At 38.3% G+C, this 22,018-nt stretch overlaps 1 protein-coding gene across 7 annotated transcripts in view; it reads right to left on the reverse strand.

Moving 5' to 3' along the window:
• Positions 1-22,018, reverse strand: part of LOC132350746 (zinc finger protein 33B-like) — a 57,592-nt gene that overhangs the window by 16,012 nt on the left and 19,562 nt on the right. The window contains exons 1-5 of one of the 7 annotated variants that reach the window (XM_059900186.1): positions 20,297-20,403; positions 19,151-19,303; positions 17,801-17,859; positions 5,500-5,626; positions 5,148-5,243 (exon numbers count right to left, since the gene is read on the reverse strand). In XM_059900186.1, coding sequence (XP_059756169.1) covers positions 5,148-5,243; positions 5,500-5,626; positions 17,801-17,815 — 238 coding nt within the window. In that variant the 5' untranslated portion in view covers positions 17,816-17,859; positions 19,151-19,303; positions 20,297-20,403. Of the gene's footprint in view, positions 1-5,147; positions 5,244-5,499; positions 5,627-17,800; positions 17,860-19,150; positions 19,304-20,119; positions 20,205-20,296; positions 20,404-22,018 lie in introns of those variants that run through there. The other 6 variants (XM_059900185.1, XM_059900188.1, XM_059900189.1 and 3 more) reach the window with 6 other exon arrangements.

Raw genomic sequence — 22,018 nt, forward strand, 5'->3', positions numbered from 1 at the left:
TGCACCAACATTCGAATTTTACGGGTCCCAGAAGAAGAAGAGAAAAAGAAAGGGTCTGAGAAAATATTTGAAGAGATTATAGTCGAAAACTTCCTTAACATGGGAAAGGAAATAGTCCATCAAGTCCAGGAAGCACAGAGAGTACCATACAGGATAAACCCAAAGAGAAACATGCCGAGACACACATTAATCAAACTATCAAAAATTAAATACAAAGAAAAAATATTAAAGCAGCAAGTGAAAAGCAACAAATAACATACAAGGGAATCTCCATAAGGTTAACAGCTGATTTTTCAGCAGAAACTCTACAAGACAGAAGGGAGTGGCAGAACATATATAAAGTGATGAAAGGGAAAAACCAACAACCAAGATTACTCTACCCAGCAAGGATCTCATTCAGATTTGATGGAGAAATTAAAACCTTTACAGATGAGCATAAGTTAAGAGAATTCAGCACCACCAAACCACCTTTACAACAAATGCTAAAGAAACTTCTCCAGGCAGGAAACACAAGAGAACGAAAAGATCTACAGTAACAAACCCAAAACAATTATGAAAATGGTAATAGGAACATGCATATCAATAATTACCTTAAATATAAATGGAGTAAATGCTCCAACCAAAAGACACAGACTGGCTGAATGGCTACAAAAACAAGACCAGTATATATGCTGTCTACAAGAGACCCATTTCAGACCTACGGACACATACAGACTGAAAGTGAGGGGATGGAAAAAGACATTCCATGCAAATGGAAATCAAAAGAAAGCTGGAGTAGCAATTCTCGTATCAGACAAAATAGACTTTAAAATAAAGACTATTACAAGAGACAAGGACACTACATAATGATCAAGGGATCAATCCAAGAAGAAGATATAACAATTATAAATATTTATGCACCCAACATAGGAGCACCTCAGTACATCAGGCAAATGTGAACAGCCATAAAAGGGGAAATGGACAGTAACACAATAATACTAGGGGACTTTAACACCCCACTTTCCCCAATGGACAGATCATCTAAAATGAAAATAAATAAGGAAACACAAGCCTTAAATGACACATTAAAAGATGGACTTAATTGATACTTATAGGACATTCCATCCAAAAACAACAGAATACACTTTCTTCTCAAGTGCTCAGGGAATATTCTCCAGGATAGACCATATCTTGGGTCACAAATCAAGTCTTTAAGAAAATTGAAATCGTATCAAGTATCTTTTCCGACTACAATGCTATGAGACTAAATATCAATTACAGGAAAAAAACTGTAAAAAATACAAACAGATGGGGTTCCCTGGTGGTGCAGTGCTTAAGAATCTGCCTGCCAATGCAGGGGACACGGTTTCGAGCCCTGGTCCGGGAAAATCCCACATGCCATGGAACACCTAAGCCTGTGCACCACAACTACTGAGCTGGCGCTCTACAGCCTGCAAGCCACAACTACTGAAGCCCACGCACCTAGAGCCTGTGCTCTGCAGCAAGAGAAGCCACCGCAATGAAAAGCCCGTGAACTGCAATGAAGAGTAGCCCCCTCTCACCGCAACAAGAGAAAGCCCGCGCAGCAATGAAGACCCAATGCAGCCAAAAATAAATAAATAGATTAATTAATTAATTAAAAAATACAAACACATGGAGGCTAAACAATATGCTACTAAATAACCAAGAGATCACTGAAGAAATCAAAGAGGAAATAAAAAAATACCTAAAAACAAATGACAATGAAAACACGACGACCCAAAACCTATGGGATACAGCAAAAGCAGTTCTATGAGGGAAGTTTATAGCAATACAATCCTACCCCAAGAAGAAAGAAAAATCTCAAATAAACAACCTAACCTTACACCTAAAGCAATTAGAGAAAGAAGAAACAAAAACCAAAGTTAGCGGAAGGAAAGTAATCATACAGATCAGACCACAAATAAATGAAAAAGAAATGAAGGAAATGATAGCAAAGATCAATAAAACTAAAAGTGGTTCTTTGAGAAGATAAACAAAATTGATAAACCATTAGCCAGACTCATCAAGAAAAAAAGGGAGGAGACTCAAATCAACAGAATTTGAAATGAAAAAGGAGAAGTAACAATTGACACTGCAGAAATACAAAGGATCATGAGAGATTAGTACAAGCAACTATATGCTAATAAAATGGACAACCTGGAAGAAATGGACAAATTCTTAGAAAAGCACAACCTTCTGAGACTGAACCAGGAAGAAATAGAAAATATAAACCAATCACAAGCACTGAAATTGAAACTTCTTAAAAATATCTTCCAACAAACAAAAGCCCAGGACCAGATGGCTTCACAGGCGAATTCTATCAAACATTTAGAGAAGAGCTAATACCTATCCTTCTCAAACTCTTCCAAAATATAGCAGAGGGAGGAATACTCCCAAACTCATTCTACGAGGCCACCATCACCCTGATACCAAAACCAGACAAAGATGTCACAAAACAAGAAAACTATAGGCCAATATCTCTGATGAACAAAGATGCAAAAATCCTCAACAAAATACTAGCAAACAGAATCCAACAGCACATTCAAAGGATCATACACCATGATCAAGTGGGGTTTATCCCAGGAATGCAAGGATTTTTCAATATACGCAAATCAATCAATGTGATACACCATATTAACAAATTGAAGGATAAAAACCATATGATCATCTCAATAGACGCAGAAAAAGCTTTTGACAAAATTCAACACCCATTTATGATAAAAACCCTTCAGAAAGTAGGCACAGAGGGAACCTACCTCAACATAATAAAGGCCATATATGACAAACCCACAGCCAACATCGTTCTCAATGGTGAAAAACTGAAATAATTTCCACTAAGATCAGGAACAAGACAAGGTTGCCGACTCTCACCACTATTATTCAACATAGTTTTAGAAGTTATAGCCACAGCAATCAAAGAAGAAAAAGAAATAAAAGGAATCCAAATCGGAAAAGAAGAAGTAAAACTGTCACTGTTTGCAGATGACATGATACTATATACATAAAGAACCCTAAAGATGCTACCAGAAAATTACTAGAGCTAATCAATGAATTTGGTAAAGTAGCAGGATACAAAGTTAATGCAAAGAAATCTCTTGCATTCCTATACAGTAATGATGAAAAATCTGAAAGAGAAATTAAGGAAATACTCCCACTTACCATTGCAATAAAAAGAATAAAATACCTAGGAATAAACCTACCTAAGGAGACAAAAGACCTGTATGCAGGAAACTGTAAGATACTGATGAAAGAAATTAAAGATGATACAAACAGATGGAGAGATATACTTTGTTCTTGGATTGGAAGAATCAACATTGTGAAAATGACTATACAACCCAAAGCAATCTACAGATTCAATGCAATCCCTATCAGACTACCAGTGGCATTTTTCACAGAACTAGAACAAAAAATTTCACAATGTGTATGGAAACACAAAAGACCCCGAGTAGCCAAAACAATCTTGAGAAGAAAAATGGAGCTGGAGGAATCAGGCTCCTGGACTTCAGACTACACTACAAAGCTACAGTAATCAAGACAGTATGGTACTGGCACAAAAACAGAAATATAGATCAATGGAACAGGATAGAAAGCCCAGAGATAAACCCATGCACATATGGTCACCTTATCTTTGATAAAAGGCCAGAATATACAACGGAGAAAAGACAGCCTCTTCAGTAAGTGGTGCTGGGAAAAATGGACAGCTACAGGTAAAAGAATGAAATTAGAACACTTCCTAACACTACACACAAAAATACACTCAAAATTGATTAAAGACCTAAATGTAAGGCCAGATACTATATAACTCTTAGAGGAAAACATAGGCAGCACACTCTATGACATAAATCACAGCAAGATCCTTTTTGACCCACCTCCTAGAGAAATGGAAATAAAAACAAAAATAAACAAATGGGACCTAATGAAACTTAAAAGCTTTTGCACAGAAAAGGAAACCATAAACAAGATGAAAAGACAACCCTCAGAATGGGAGAAAATATTTGCAAACGAAGCAACTGACAAAGGATTAATCTCCAAAATATACAAGCAGCTCATGCAGCTCAATATCAAAAAAAAAACAACTCAATCCAAAAATGGGCAGAAGACCTAAATAGACATTTCTCCAAAGAAGATATACAGATTGCCAAGAAACACATGAAAAGATGCTCAACATCACTAATCATTAGAGAAATGCAAATCAAAACTACAGTGAGGTATCACCTCACACCGGTCAGAATGGCCATCATCAAAAAATCTACAAACTATAAATGCTGGAGAGGGTGTGGAGAAAAGGGAACACTCTTGCGTTGTTGGTGGGAATGTAAATTGGTACAGCCACTATGGAGAACAGTATGGAGGCTCCTTAAAAAATTAAAAACAGAACTACCATATGACCCAGCAATCCCACTACTGGGCATATACCATGAGAAAACCATAATTCAAAAAGAGTCTTGTACCACAATATTCACTGCAGCACTATTTACAATAGCCAGGACATGGAAGCAACCTAAATGCCCATCGACAGACGAATGTAAAAGAAGATGTGGTACATATATACAATGGAGTATTACTCAGCCATAAAAAAGAAACAAAACTGAGTTATTTGTAGTGAGGTGGATGGACCTACAGTCTGTCATACAGCGTGAAGTAAGTCAGAAAGAGAAAAATAAATACCATGTACTAACACGTATATATGGAATCTAAAAGAAAAAAAAAAGGTTCTGATGAACCTAGGGGCAGGACAGGAATAAAGACACAGCCATAGAGAATGGACTTGAGGACCCAGGGAGGGTGAAGGGTAACCTGGGACGAAGTAAGAGAGTAGCACTGACATATATACACTACCAAATGTAAAATAGATAGCTAGTGGGAAGCAGTTGCATGGCACAGGGAGATCAGCTCAGTGCTTTGCAACCACCTAGAGGGGTGGGATAAGGAAGGTGGGAGAGAGATGCAAGAGGGAGGGAATATGGGGATATATGTATGCATATAGCTGATTCACTTTGTCACATAGCAGAAACTAACACAACACTGTAAAGCAATTATACTCCAATAAAGATGTTAAAAGAAAAAATGAACACATGAGCAACACTTAAGATTAAAAAGAATTCGTACCTATCACCAGGTGTCCTGTTTAATACACCCTAACTCACCTGGGTAGCTCTGGCTTGGGGACTCTTCCTCTAATACCCATGGTTGCTCTCCTTGTTCCAACCTGAAGATCAATTCTGGTTTAGGGATGCAATACCCTGTGAATGGGAAATGACATGGGAATTGCGCTAGGCTCATGGGCTTTAGGGCTCCTGAAGAAAACAGAAAATGAAGCTTCAGGGACCAATTTCAATCTATTATTGGGGAAAAAAAATTCTTTATGGTGTTTCAACAGTCCTTCTTGTCACCCTGGATCTCAAGCCTAAATATCTTCAAACTCAAAAAATTTCCACAGATGTCAGCAACCAAGAAAGGACATGCATACTAGGAATCTACATGGAAAACAATCCTTACCCACTGAGACGAGGTGACTATAGTTCTCCAGCATCACGTCCCTGTACAGTGTCCTTTGATCAGGGTCCAGCTGCTGCCACTCCTCCTGGGTGAAGCCCAAAGTCACATCCTCAAATGATAAGGATTCCTGAAATAGGACATTTGTGTTCAAATTTAAGTAATCAGAATTGGAAGACATGGAGAAGCTACATGAGAATGGTTATACTGTTCACTATTCAGAGTCAATCAAAATGTTTTGGGATGTCTACTTCTGCACTGTACTTGGTTGGATAGGGAGAAATCATAACAGATATTCCCTACTACTGGTATAAGTTATTGATGCCTGCATGCCATAAAAACTATCCTACTTTGGGGGAATCTGAAGACAAAGCAATGTTACTGTTATCAAGAAGCATATAATCTGAAAAACAGACAAACATACAAGCATATAACTACAATAAGATGTTACTATTGTGAAAAGATGAGCAAAGTTGATTGCAGTTACAAAGGGGACAGAAGTTCTATTCCTGCTATTAGGGTGGGTTTCACTGAGGAGGTAAAATTCTGAGTGGTTAAACAACATTAGAGTAACATACATGAACCTGGGGCAACAGCATAACCATGGATACCTCTAAAAAACGTAGTTAAAGGAAAAACAATTAGCACATAAGAGAGTACCATTTGGGACTATGATAAGATAAAGAGCTACGGAGTTATTCAGGGAGTGAGTTATTGAATAATTTTGGATATAACTCCTGTAGAATAGGGGTGTCCAAAATATCTGCTTACTCTTCCTTCTGGGAAACCTTTCTATTTATTTATAAACTGTAAACTTATATTGTCAATCTATATATAAAATTTCATTCTTATTTTTTTAGATTAAAAAAATGTAGGTAGGCACCTGAGTATTTTCTTCCCATAACTGAACAGTCTCATACAATCTTCACCAAGAGTAGATTCTATCTCAAGAAACCACTTTCTTTGCTCATCTAGAAGAAGCAACTCCGCAACCATTGAAGTTTTATCAAGAGATTGGAGTAATTCAGTAATATCTTCAGGCTCCACTTCTAGTTCTAGTTCTCTTGCTATTTCTACCATACCTGCAACTACTTCCTCCACTGAAGTCTCAAACTCTTCAAAGTCATCCATGAGGGCTGAAATCAACTTCTTCCAAATGCCTGTTAATGTTGATATGTAGACCTCTTCCGATGAATCACAAACATTCCTAATGGCTTCTAGAATGGTGAATCCTTTCCAGAAGGTTTTTAATTTACTTTGCCAGATCCATCCAAGAAATCACTGTCTATGACAGCTATAGCGTTGTGAAATGTATTTTTTAAATAACAAGACTTGAACATCAAAATCACTCCTTGACCCATGGGCTGCAGATGCTGTGTTAGCAGGCATGAAAACAATATTAATCTCATCGTACATCTCCATCAGAGCTCTTGGGTGACCAGGTACACTGTCAACGAACATTAGTATTTTGAAAGGAATCTTTTTTTCTGAGCAGTAAGTCTCAATAGTAGGCTTAGAATATTCATCAAACCATGTTATAAACTGATGTGCTGTCATCCAGGCTCTGTTGTTCCATTTATAGAGCACAGGCAGAGTAGATTTAGCATAATTCTTAAGGGTCCTAGGACTTTCCAAATGGTAAATGAGCACTGGCTTCAACTTAAAGTCAACAGCTGCATTAGCCCCTAACAAGAGAATCAGCCTGTCCTTTGAAGCCAGGCACTGACTTCTCCTCTCTAGCCATGCAAGTCCTAGATGGCATCTTCTTCCAATTTAAGGCTGTTTTGTCTACATTGAAAATGTGTTGTTTAGTGTAGCCACCTTCACTAATTATCTTAGCTAGATCTTCTGGACAACTTGCTATAGTTTCTACATCAGCACTTGCTGCTTCACCTTGCACTTTGATGTTATGGAGACGTCTTCTTTCCTTAAACCTCATGAACTAGCCTCTGCTAGCTTCAGATGTTTCTTCTGCAGCTTTTCTCACCTCTCTCAGCCTTACATGGAATTGAAGAAAAGAGAATTAGTTCCTTGCTCTGGATTAGGCTTTGGTTAAGGGAATGTTGTAGCTGCTTTCATCTTCTATCCAGACCACTAAAACTTTCTCCATATCAGCAATAAGGCTGTTTCACCTTCTTATCATTTGTGTGTTTAGTGGAGTAGCACTTTTAATTTCCTTCAAGAACTTTTCCTTTGCATTCACAACTTGACTAACAGTTTGGTGCAAGAGGCCTAGCTTTTGGTCTATCTAGGCTTTCGGCATGCTTTCCTCACTAAGTTTAATCTAGCTTTTGATTTAAAGTGAGAGATGTGCGATTCTTCCTTTCACTTGAACACTTAAAGGCCATTGTAGAGTTATTAGTTTGCCTAATTTCAATACTTCTGTGTCTCAGGGAATACAGAGGCCCAAGGAGAGGGAAAGAGACTGGGGAACAGCTGGTTGGTGGAGCCAACACATACAACATTTAAGTTCACTGTCTTATATGGGTGTGGTTTGTGGTGCCCCAAAACAATTACAATAGTAACATCAAAGATCACTGATCACAGATCACTATAACAAGTATAATAATAATGAAAAAGTTTGAAATATTGTGAAAATTACCAAAATATGACAACAGACATGAAGTGAGCAAATGCTTTTGGAACAATGTGCCAAAAGACTCGATGCAGAGTTACCACAAACCTTCAATTTGTAAAAAAAAAAAAAAAATACAGTATCTGTGAAGTGCAGTAAAGCAAAGCACAATAAAACAAGGTATGCCTGTATTATACATGACAATGAAAAATGGAAATGACAAGCGTCTTTCAGTAAAGAAATGGAAAACTAAAATGTGGTATGGTCTCATAATAAAATATAACATTAAAAAGAATAAAGTATTAACCAATTTGGACCAATCTTAAGTACAATATTAAAATTTTTAAAAAGGAGGTACAGTAACTTACATATCAAATGAGATAACTGACATAATTCTAAGAAGCATATAAAACAAAATATATATTCTTCCATGATACATACATTTCTGTCTACCCAAATAGAATGAGAAATTAATGTATATATATAAATATATAAACATGTATATGAAGTGAGTCAAGGATGAAAACCCAGCTGTGGTAGGCTGAATAATGGCCTAAGGATATTCATGTCCTAATCCCTGGAACATGTGAATATTACTGTATATGGCAAGAGGGCCTTTGTAGATGTGATTAGCTAAGAATCCTGAAAAGAGAGCACCCTGGATTATCCAGGTGGACCCTAAGGATAATCACAAGTGTCCTAATAAATAAGAAGGAGCCAGAAAGAGATGTGACTACAGAAGAGGAGAAGACAATGTAAAGAAAGAGTTGAGACTGATGTGATATGCCTTGAAAATGGACGAAGGTGCCACAACAGCTGAAAAAAGCAAGGAAACAGATTCTCCCATCAGAGCCCAGAAGGTACAAGTCCTGTCATCACCTTGTAAGATTAATTTGGACTTCCCTCTAACTTTGTGTTGGTTTAAACCATTAAATCTGTGGCAATTTGTTACAGCTGTAACAGGAAACTAATATACAGGGATACATTCATTGCCAGGAGTCAAAGTCCGTAATTGTTCTGAAGGAGACATCACTAGAGGGGTAGAAAGAGGGTTGTATGAAGTTATAGGAGCTGCTAGTAGAGGCTTTGCAGAAGAGCAGGCAGGGGGGTCAAATGCCTCAGAGAGATCAAGTAACTCCAAAACTGCAACATGTCATTGGTAACAGACTCTGGCCAGGGAAAACAGCAGAGCATAGAACTCTCAGGGCCACATCCCTCCAAAGGAACACCTAAAAACCTGGCAAAAACTATCAGAATCAACTTTATCAGAACTCTGGAAAATAGACAAAGGTTACAACAATCAAGAGAATGATTAATCAAGAAAAATGCAACTGAAACCTGGTAGGAGGGATCTTGTGTTGTTTTAACTTACCCTTGCTCCATCTCACCCTCTCAGGCTGTATTAGCTTGCTATGGTTGCCATAACAAAGTATACAGACTGAGTGGCTTAAACAACATAAATTTATTATCTCATAGACCTGGAGGCTAGAAGTCCAAGATTAAGGTGTCAGCAGGGCTGGTTCCTTCTGAGGGCTGTGAGATAAGAATCTATTCAAAGCCTTTCTCCTTGGCTTTCAGATGGCTGTCTTCTCCCTGTAACTCTACAATGTCTTCCTGCTATATGTAGCCCTGTGTCCAAATTTCCCTTTTATAAGGACACTAGTATTGGATTAGGGCCCACTCTAATGACCTCACTTTAACTTGATTACCTCTGTAAAGACCCTTTCTCCCAATAAGGTCATATTCTGAGATACCAATGATTAGGACTTCAACAAATAAATTTTCAGAAGACAATTCAACTAGTAACATTGGCTCAGCAGTGGTCTTGAAGATGGACTCCAATATTCTTGGTGTAGATTCCTGGTGCCAGAGAGAGCAGAATGGAGCTGTTTCTCAAACAATTGGGGTTGTTTTGACCTGTCTGGTGGAGACCTGAAAAGACTACAGCAGAATGCTCAGAACCTCTCACATCAGAGAAATGAGTACGTGAAAGGCATTTACTGAAAACATTTAAAGGCAAATGAAACAGCTGCTGCCACTGGGGCAAAGGACGTCAGCTGGAGCAAACAAAAGATATGTCAAAAATGTCTGTGAAGGGGGCTTCCCTGGTGGTGCAGTGGTTGAGAATCTGCCTGCTAATGCAGGGGACACGGGTTCGAGCCCTGGTCTGGGAGGATCCCACATGCCGTGGAGCAACTGGGCCCGTGAACCACAACTGCTGAGCCTGCGCGTCTGGAGCCCGTGCTCCGCAACAAGAGAGGCCGCGATAGTGAGAGGCCCGCGCACCGCGATGAAGAGTGGCCTCCACTTGCCACAGCTAGAGAAAGCCCTAGCACAGAAACGAAGACCCAACATAGCAATCAATCAATCAATCAATCAATCAATATTTTTAAAAAAAAATGTCTGTGAAGAAAAGCTGGGGAGTGAAATGCTTTGGGGCTTTGAAAAGTTTCCATATATTCCTGGAAATCTAGAAGACCCACACATATCTAGGATGAGGCACATGTTCAAAAAAGACATGACAGGATCCTAAGCTCTCAACTCTGCGTGACTATCAAGCTCTGTACAAATAAGAAGTGAGGGTGAGGGAAGAGTTGTAAACTGCTCAGTGTGGTGTTGAGGATATGCTCCAATACACACAAACCCCACAGTAAGGACTGGGGAGATTTTCGGTTTTGTTGACTCCAGGCACTTAAGGAAATCTCTGTTAAATCACTAGTTGAGCACTATGTAAATGGGACAGAGATTTCAGTAATGACATGCAACAAAGAAGACAGTCTTTACAAAAATAGTTTAGAAATTTACCAAACAAAAAACTATGCCTCACACAAAAGTAACAACTCTGAGGTTTGGGGAGGAGATCTTATCTCTGAATTAACACATTATAATATTCAAACAGTTTCACCAAAAAATTATAAGGCATTTAAATGAGAAAGTATAGCCCTTTCACAAGAAAAAAATTCAGACACCTTCCCTGAGGAGGCCTAATCTTTGGATTTACTATGCAAAGATTATAAATCAATTGTCTTAAATAAGGTTAAAGAAGTAAAGGAAACCATGGGGGGGAAATTAAAGGAAACCAGAAGAATGATGTTCCACCAAAGAGAATATCAACAAATAGAAATCCTGAAGTTGAAAAGTACAAAAATTGAAATAAAAAATTCACTAGAGGATTCAACAGCAGATGTGAACAGATGGAAAAAAGAATCAGCAAACTAGAAGATAGGTAAACTGAAATTATACAGTTTGAGAGGCAGAAAGAAAAAAGAATAAAGAAAGATAAACAGAGCCTAAGAGACCTGTGGGACACCATCAAGCACACCAACATTTGCATATTGGGAGTACCAGAAGGAAAGTAAAAGACAGAAAAAATATTTGAAAAAATAAAAGCCGAAAACCTCCCAAATTTGATGAAAGACATGAACCTACACATCCAAAAAGATCAAGGACCTTCAAGTAAGATACGCACAAAGAGATCCACTAAAACACAGTATAATCAATTGTCAAAGATAAGAGAATCTTGAAAGAAATAAGAGAGAAGTGACTCATCAGGTAAAGGAGATCCTGAAAAGGAATATCCAATTTCTCATCAGAAACCATGGAGGACAAGAGGCAGTGGCATGACATATTAAAGTGCTGAAAGAAAAAACTTTCAATGAAGAATTCTATATTCAAAAATACTGTTCTTCCCAACAAAGAGAAATTAAGCCATTCTCAGATAAACAAAAGCCGCGGGAGTTTGTTGCTAATAGACTTGTCCTTCAAGAAAACCTAAAGAGTCCTTCAGGCTAAAATGAATGGAAGACACTAACTCAAAGCTACTTAAAGAAACAAAGAACACCATTAAACTATAAAGGTAGGGACTTCCCTGGTGGTCCAGTGGGTAAGACTCCGTGCTCCCAATGCAGGGGCCCAGGTTTGATCCTTGGTTGGGGAACTAGATCCCACATACATGCTGCAACTAAGAGTCCACATGCCACAACTAAGAAGCCTGCATGCCACAACTAAGAAGTCCACATGCCACCACTAAAGGTCCCGCATGCCCACATGCTGCAACTAAGACCCAGCACAGCCCAAACAAACAAATAAATAAACAAATAAATAAATAATTTTAAAAACTATAAAGGTATATATGAAAGCCAATATTATTATATTTTGGGTTAATAACTCCTTTTTTTCCCTATCTGACTTAAAAGACAAAAGCATAAAACAATAATTACAAATCTATGGCACATGGATTAGATTCCTAGGGCTGCTATAACAAATTCCCACAAACTGGTGGTTTGTAATGAGAAATTTATCCTCTCATAGTTCTAGAGTCTAGACGTCCAAAAGCAAGGTGTTAGCAAGGCCATGCTCCCTCTGGGACTCTAGACAGAAACTTTCCTTGCCTCCCCCTCGTTTCCGATGGTGGCCAGCAATACTTGACATTCTCTGGATTGAAGCTGCATTACTCCAATCTCTGCTTCTGTCATCACACGCTGTTCTCCCTGTTTGTTTCTATCCTTCTGATACTGTGATACAGTAAGGAATATATATATATTTTGGTCTTTGTCTCTGGCAGGAGGAAGGAAAAAATAAAGATTAGAGGAGAGACAAATAAGTGGAATAAAAAAATAGAATGAACAAAACCAAAAGTGCTTCTCTAAAAAACAATCAACAAAACTGACAAACCTCTAGCTAGACTGACAAAGAAAAAAAGACTCAAAATATTAAAATCAGAAATGGAGACATTACTACCAACCTAACAGAAATAAAAAGGGTTATAAGACAATACTAAAAACAATTTACATCAAAAAATTAGAAACTTAGATTAAAGGAATAAATTCCTAGAAACACACAAATAACCAACTGACTCAGGAAGAAATACAAAATGTGAATAGCAAGCAAAGAGATCAAATCAGTAATCAAAAACTTCTCAACAAAGAAAAGTCCAGAACCAGATGACTTCACTGGTGAATTTTAACAAACATTTAAAGAAGAATTAACACAAATCCTTCCCAAACTCTTCCAAAAAAGAGGAAGAAAAACCCTGAAAAACGTTTTTCATACCCCTGAAAAATGCAGGGGTTAGGGGTGATGACCTCAGTGCGGTTGAAAATCCGAGTATAACTTCAGAGCTATCCCTCCTTATCTGCGGTTCTGCACCTACAGATTCAACCATCCATGGATTGTGTAGTACTGCAATATCTAGTATTGGAAAAACTGCATATAAGAGGACCCATGTGGTTTAAACCTTTGTAGTTCAAGGGTAAACTGTACTTCTTAACTAATTCAATGAGGCCAGCATTAATTACCCTAATATCTAAGTTAGATAAAGGCATCACAATAAAATGAAATTACAGGCCAATATGCCTTATGAATATAAATGTAATATCCTCAACAAAATACTACAAAATTGAGTCCAAACAACATATTAAAAGGATCATGGGTAATTCCCTGGCGGTCCAGTAGTTAGGACTCCATACTTCCACTGCAGGGGGCAAGGGTTCCATCCCTGGTTGGGGAACTAAGATCCCGCAAGCTGTGTGGTGCAGCATGAATGAATGAATGAATAAACAAACAAATAAACAGATCATGAATCATGACAAAGTAGAATTTATACCAGGAATGCAAGAGCAGTTCAACATAAGAAAATCAATTTAATATACCAAATGAAGATGAAAAATCCCCACATGATGCTCAAGTGAAGCAGAAAAAGCACTTGACTACATCCAAAACCTTTTCAGGATAAAATCACTCAATAAACTAGGAATAGAAGTGAACTTCCCAACATGATAAAAAGGCTTTTACGAAAAACCCACAGCTAATATATTTAATGGTAAAAGACTGAAAGCTTTCCCACTAAAATGCAGAACAAGACAAGAATACCCACCTTGGTCACTTCTATTCAACACTGTAAAAGAAGTCCCAGCCAGAGAAACCAGGCAATAAAAAGAAATAAAGGCATCCAAATTAGAAACAGTGAAGTAAAACTATCTCTATCTTTAGATGACATGATCTTATATACAGAAAATCCTAAAATATCCATCAAAAAACTATTAGAGCTAATAAATTCAATAAAATTGTAGAACACAAGATTAACACACAAAATCTCAGTTTAATGAACAACCCAAAAGTAAATTAAGAAAACAACTCTACTTACAATACCATCAAAAAGAATAAAATACTTTGGAAAAGAGTTAACCAAGGAGGTCCAAGACTTGTATACACTGAAAACTACAAAACTTTGCTGAAAGAAATTAAAGACCTAAATAATGGAAGGACACTCCTTGTTCGTGGAATAAAATACTTAATATAGTCAAGATAAGAATACTCCCCAGTGTTCCACAAATTCGATGAAAAATCCAACAGCCTTTTTTGCAGAAATGGACATGATCTTTAAATTCACGTGGAATTGCAAGGAACCTCGAATAGCCAAAACAACCTTAACAAAGAAGAACAAATCAGAGGACTCACGTGTTCTGACTTCAAAACTTGCCACAAAGCTAGAGAATCAAAACAGTATGGAACTGGCATAAGGATACACATACAGATCAAGTGAACAGAACTGAAAGTCTGGAAATAAACCTACACATCTCTGGTGAACTATTTCTCATCAAGAGTACCAAGACCACTCAATGTGAAAAAAACAGTCTCTTCAACAAACGGTGTTGGGACAACTGGATATCCACATACAAATATATGAAATTGGACCCCTTCCTCATGTTATATATGCAAAAATTAACTCAAAATAGACCAAAGACCTAAATGTAAGAGCTAAAACTGTAACACTCTTAGGAGAAAACATAGTAAATCTTCATGATCTTGGTTTGGCGATGAGTTCTTAGCTATGACATCAAAAGCACATACAACAGAAGAAAAATAGATAAACCAAACTTCATCAAAATTAAAACTCTTGGGCTTCCCTGGTGGTGCAGTGGTTAAGAATCCTCCTGCCAATACAGGGGACACGGGTTTGCGCCCTGGTCTGGGAAGATCTCACATGCCACGGAGCAACTAAGCCCGTGTGTCACAACTACTGAGCCTGCGTTCTAGATCCCATGAGCCGCAACTACTTAGCCCACGAGCCACAACTACTGAAGCCTGCGTGCCTAGAGCCTGTGTTCCACAACAAGAGAAGCCACCGCAATGAGAAGCCCACACACCGCAACGAAGAGTAGCCCCCGCTCGCTGCAACTAGAGAAAGCCTGCACGCAGCAACGAAGACCCAACGCAGTCAAATATAAAATAAATAAAATAAATTTATATAAAAAAAAGAAGCACCACTAAACTAATTTATTTAAAAAAAATTAAAACCCTTTTTGATTCAAAGTATATACTATCAAAAGAATGAAAAGACAACTCAAAGAATGGGAGGAAATATTTGAAAATCATATATCTGATAGAAGTCTAGTACCCGAAATACTCTTATAATAAACAACCCAATTTAAAAATGGACAAAGGACATGAATAGATATGTCTGCAAAGTAGATACAGAAATGTCCGAGAAGCACACAAAAGGGTGCTCATTTGTCATTAGGGAAAAGCAAATCAAAACCATAATGAGGTACGACTTCGCACACACTAGGATGGCTATAATAAAAAGAATATAGACGTTAACAAGTGTTGCTGAGGATGAGGAAAACCCGGAACTCTCATATATTGCTGGTGAAAATGTAAAATTGTGCAGCCATTGTGAAAAAGTTTGGTGGTTCCTCATTAAGTTAAAAATAATTAGCATAGGACCCAGCATTTCCACTTCTAGGTATATACCCATAATTGAAAACAGGTTTTCTTTTTTTTTAAATGAAATACAATTATTTAATGAGACTATTCAAGACTGGAAAAGATGCAGTGATACAGGCAGAAAACAGGTTTTCAAACAAAAATGTGCACAAATGTTGACAGTGGCACTATTCACAATAGCTGTAAGGTGGAAACAACAAAGATGTCCATCAATTGATACCTGCATAAACAAAATGTGGTACATCCATACAGTGCAATATTGAGTCATGAAAAGAAATGAAATCTCGGTAAAAGGGTACAAACTTTCAGCTATAAAATGAAAAAGGTCTGAGGACCTAATGTATAACATGGTGACTACATTGATAACATTGTATTGATTGTATAATTGAAATCTGCGGAGAACTTAAATGTCTCACAAAAAAAGAGAAAAATATGTGAGGTGGTGGATGTGTTAATTTACTAGATGGGAGGAATCCTTTCATAACATATATGTATATCAAATTGTCATGATATGTACTTTAAATATCTTACAATTTTGTCAATTATATCTTAATAAAGGTGGGGGGTGGGGAAGGAATGAAGTCTGATACATGCTGCAATATGGATGAAATTTGAAAACATACTAAGTGAAAGACACAAAAAAACACATACTGTATAATTACATTTATGTAAAATATCTACAAGAAGCAAGTTCTTAGAGTCAAAAAGTAAATTAGTAGTTGCCAGGGACTGGGGTAAAAGGGGACTAGAGAATGACTTTAAAGGGTATTAGGTTTTATTTTGGGATGATGGAAGTGTTCTGGAACTAGATAGCGATGATGGTTACACAATACTGTGAATGTATTAAACGCCACTGAAATGTACACTTTAAAATGGTTAATTGTTTACGTGTAAACAATGTATATTATTGGTGACTTTCACTGACCAAATTCCAGCAAATGATGAGGCAGAATCCATTCTGCATGAAGTAGATTGAAATTTGATTAGGTGCAGAAACATCTGCCAGAAAATCTTCTCTTAACTGAACACTCTACATACTGAGCAAGACAAAGAATTTTAGAAATTTATTTTAAGGACATGCAGTCAATTTATTCTGTAGATGTTCTAGTTTTATCCAGGGGTGGGACCAAAAAACAAAAAACAAAAAAAACCAAGACCATCAGAAAGCTGTCTACATGAGCATCAGTGATATGGCCTCCTGAAAAATCTCTTTAACTGCGTTTTGCTTGGTACCATCTTTTGCATCCACTGAAGAATAATTACAGGCATTTATCTCATGGTTGCCGCCAAAAGGTTTTCATCATTTACCAGAAAAGAAACAAAAGGTTTTTTTGTTTTTTCTTCTTTCAGCTTACAATGCCAGAAAATCTTTTGGCTCCAAAAGGAATCAGGCAGCTTTATTCACATGATCAATGAAAGCCATGTAACACAGAGTCTTTTTTTTGGCCATGACTACCAGAATGGTCAGAAATATTTGCAGCTCTAATGAGAACCTACTCTATAGCTCAGGGAACTCTACTCAATGCTCTGTGGTGACCTAAATGGGAAGGAAATCCAAAAAGAAAGAGGGGATATAGGTATACATATAGCTGATTCACTTTGCTGTACTGTAGAAATGAACAAAACATCATAAAGCAACTATACTCCAATAAAAATTAATTTTTAAATAAATAAATATTTGCAGCTTGAATCTGATAACCACATAATTTCTTAGGATCTGTGTGTATGTGTCTCCTTGCCAACTCTGCTCTAGTGACCTGCTATTCCAATGTTACTGGCCTGTAGACCTCAATATCACCATCACCTGCAATCTCAGGCCCCATTCCATGTTTTGCAAACTTTCCAGGTGATTTTAATGCACATGAAAGTTTGAGAACCATTATGCTATGCTGTTTCCCTCAGGTTCATTTTATCTATTTCTACTTTTCCATTTCAAGTATAGGAGTCATCAACCTCATAAAATACATTGTTAAATAGTGTAGAAAGACTTCAACAACTCACATAAGATTTCTTCATATTTTGCTGGTCTTGGAAAACTGCTGAAATCTCTGAAGGTATAGCTGGGATAGAAAGAGAGGAATCAAGTCATTAGAGATACAGACTGCCTGCAACTCCTGGATTTGCCTATTTAAATGGCTACAAAAATAGCCTGGGTAAAATGCTTCTCTGTGGGAGAATATCCTTTTCATCCTGGAGAAGGGGTAGGAAGGGACATATGAAAAAAAGTACTCACATGTCTATGTGTGACTGTGATATGGTCATGCAGAGCTTGGGTATGCAATTTTTCATTAGGTGAATGTAATTATTTTCTACTTTTTTTTTAAACAATATATGTACTCCTCTATTTCAGAGAAATTTTAAAATTACAAGGAAATTGGTCAAATAACAATACCCTAAATGAAGGAACACTAAGCTTTCATTACGTTATACAGCAAATGTTGTAATGTACATGTATATTTTCTTATTTACTACTTGAGGTAGAGAATTCACCCAAAGCTACGGAAAAAGGGAAGGAGGCACTTTAAGGTTACTTTTTAAGTGTTTTCCTAAAGTATATATATAGATAAACAACAAGGACCTACTGTATAGCACAGGGAACTATAAAATATAGTTATATATATAAAGCTATTCAATATCTTGTAATAATCTATAATGGAAAAGAATCTGAAAAAGAATATGTATGTGTAACCGAATCACTTTGCTGTACACCTGAAACACTGTAAATCAATGATACTTCAATTTTAAAAATCAACTAATTAAAAAAAAATTTTAAATATGGATAAAAGTTAAAAAAAAAAAAGTATATATAGATCCTCAAAAGACTGCCTTTTAAGAAACATTTTACCAATGATGATGCAGCAGCAACCGACCTGGGTATCAGGAGACTCAACATCTATTCTTGGCTCTGCCACTAACACAAAGCCAGGGAAATTCATTTACACCCTCAGGACCAATTTTTCCCAACTTTTAACAAGACAAATAGAAAGTTCTTCTTATACTGTTGTGTATAAGAAAATCATCAGCATATTTTTAGATGCCAGATTCACTGTGCTAAGAGCTCAGAATCTGGGATGAGCGAGTGAAAAATAGAGAGTGGGGGTCAAACCGGGATTGCTAAAACATAATTCATTCCAATCTAGCTGTAAAGCTCCTTTCCTCACACCATGTCCTCAGAAGCTCTCCAATGAAGTTATATTTCCTGAGTAGCCTAACCCTCCTTCATTCCTCTCAGCCCAGTTCCCCTGCCTTCTGAAAACTGGTCCAGACTTTCCTCCATTAGGCAGCCTGTGACTACTTCTGAATGTGGCAGCATCATCCAAATCTCACTCATTCTGAGCAGGCGGTGCGAACCTGGGATCTGCTCCTTTCTAGGAACTACTGCCTCTGCTAAGACACTCGCTCAAATGGTGGAGTGCTTCTCTCCCACGTCGGATTCTGTTCCTAGAGACTCCTCCTTCTTACTTCACAAAAGGTGCTTTATTCCAAGGTAGATGAGAAATGCACCTAAGGAACAAATTCATTTTAATTGGAACCTTCACCCAGGCCCGCAGTTCAACTCTTAGTATCCATTATTCCATAGAATCTCAGGTCGGACCTTCAATAAACTCAAACCAAGGCTGCTCAGAACACAAAACTAGACTGTTACAGAACTAACTCAGAAACAATTATGCTGTCTGTCCCAAGGACTCCGAAGACATCTAGAAATCCCAGAAACAGAGCCGCTACATGGTAATACTCAACCGTTCAAATTATTTCTTCACATGTCAAATTATTTTTGGTAAGTTCTGGGGAGGATGCAGTGCTGGCTTTCATAACCAAGATAGTAAATGCGAAAGACCATGACATGTGGAGAAAATCTGAGTTTGTCTTCTAGTTTGTTATCTGATAGTTTTGTGGCTTTGTCTATATAACTGTCCTCTCCGTCTCAGTGTTCTAATCTGCTACCGTGGGGAGAGTTAGTTATACTGACCTAAGTGAGAGGTCGTGAGCCATAAAGTAACGAGTAAGAAGAAGAATTATTTCTATGAACCACGGTAGCTAACATTTACTGCCAGCCACTGTGCTATGGTATTTAATCCTCTGAACAACCCCACGAGGCACCTGTTATTAATATCTTGAGTTTTACAGACGAGACAAGTAAGTCTCACGTAAGTAACTTTCCCAGATAATTCCTTTATACCTAGCTCTGCCCTGCACCCAAGCCACCCTCAAAGTCGCCCCCCACTCGCGGTCAGGGCGCACCCATCACGCATGTGCACGTGCCCCACTCCCGTGGCCGCAGAGACCAGGCGGCCTGCGTCGCGGAATCTGCAGCCTCACCGAGGTCTGGCGTCCCCACGCCCGACGCCGGCGACTTCTCCAGCCAGAAACTCCGCCAAGGCCGCCACCACCTGCCCTCTCAGGTTCTTACGCCGCGGGTCCTGCCCCTCCCCACCGTCCGGCACCGCAGCCCCCCGCCCACTCCCTGGAGCCGCGCAGGGCCGGCCCTCGCCCTACCCTTCGGCCTCGCCCGCCACTCCCACTAGGGCCGCACCAGCTCCCTGAGTGGCGCGCACACCCGGACGCTCCTGCCACAGTCGCCCCGAGGCTTTCTAGAGGCAGAGCCTCCAGGCTATTACACATGCGCAGAAGGAGCCGCAAAAAAAGAGACCGGTTCCCATGACCATGCGCGGTGAGCTCACGAACTTCCAGACTCCATTTCCCAGAAGCCTGCTCGCCCAGTACCTTGAAAGAATTTCGGTAACATTTTTGTTCCTTAGCAATTCAGAGATTGTGGGTTAGGGTTATCACTTCTACTGTATGCAGCCCTGAGTTCTTTTAGTACCTCAGAAAAACAGTCTCACAGCCAGTGTGCCTTTTAAACGCCAGGCTACCCAAGGAAGCAAAGTTGTAAATCAATGTGAATTATGAATATGAACAGGAAAGTTACTTTAAATACTAAGAAATTAAATGAATTAAACACTAGGAAATACTAGCAATAAGATGATACTGTTTAAAAGTAAACAGTAAATGGTAGCATTTCTCTCAGCAGTGAAAAAGATAAGCAAGATGGCGCGTTGGATATCAAAAATAAATCCAGGCTTCGGGTAAAGAGACGCTTCTAAAAAAGACAATTGCAATAGAAATAATGCCCTGACTTAAGGATCGGAAAGCGTCTCAAAATTAAATAGAAAAAGGCTTTTCTTTTCTAGGGAGGAATAAGAAGGATTAGCGGGAGCTCGAGAGGAAATTGAGTGAGTGGAGGAGGTGAACAAACAGCGTGATGGGGTAGTCTGACTGGAAATTTGTCTGACTCTGTTAAGCCCTTTTTGGAATGAGCTGTTAAGGGATGGGAGGATATATTCTGTATTTCTGTGCTTGGTCACACTGGGGGACAGCCAAAGTTCAGGGGCTTGTGAGGGCGAGAGAAGCCTGATTAAAGTTTGGTCCAAGCTAAGTCAGTGTAGGCCTACCCTACAAGAAATTCTAAACTAAGTCTGTTAGCCTGAAAAGGAAGGATACTCAACACTAGACAGTAACTTAAAGCCATATTAACAAATAAAGAATACCAGTAAAGATAACTACATAGGCAAATATAAAAACAAGTGCTGTTGTGTTTCTTTGTTAGTAACTCCTCCTTTTTTATGAGTGGGATTGCGTTCCTGTCTCACTGGTGGTGCTGAGATGAGGACCTCCGTGACACCTCACTCTGATGAATATTCCCTGGGGTCTGAGGTTCACTGTTGTTAGTCCAGTGGTTCAGACTCGGAGCTCCCATCGCAGGAGCTTCAGCCTGACCCGGCTCGTGAACCAAGATCCTGCAAGCTGCGTGGGGTGGCAAAAAAAAAAAAAAAAAAGAGAACAATAACGAACTAAAAAATAAAATTAGACTAGAAAACTAACAGATGTTAGAAAGACTATAAAAATAAAAATATAGATGAATCAACAACCAGAAGGTGCAACAGTACCACAATAGTAAAAAAGAGGGAAAAGAAAAAAAAAAAAAAAGTAACTCCTCTTTTTGTTTCTCATGTAATTTAAAAGACAAATGCACCAACAGTAATCATAAGACAATGTTAATTCTAAGAATCACACAAATTACCAAAACTGGCTCAAGAAGAAATAGAAATCTGAACAGATCCATAACAAGAGATTGAATTAGTAATCAAACCCCTACCCCCAACAAAGAAAAGTCTAGAATCAGATGGCTTCATCGGTGAATTCTACCAAATATTTAAA

This window comes from Balaenoptera ricei, chromosome 16, assembly GCF_028023285.1.
Source record: "Balaenoptera ricei isolate mBalRic1 chromosome 16, mBalRic1.hap2, whole genome shotgun sequence".
In the NCBI taxonomy this organism is placed as follows: Eukaryota; Metazoa; Chordata; class Mammalia; order Artiodactyla; family Balaenopteridae; genus Balaenoptera; species Balaenoptera ricei.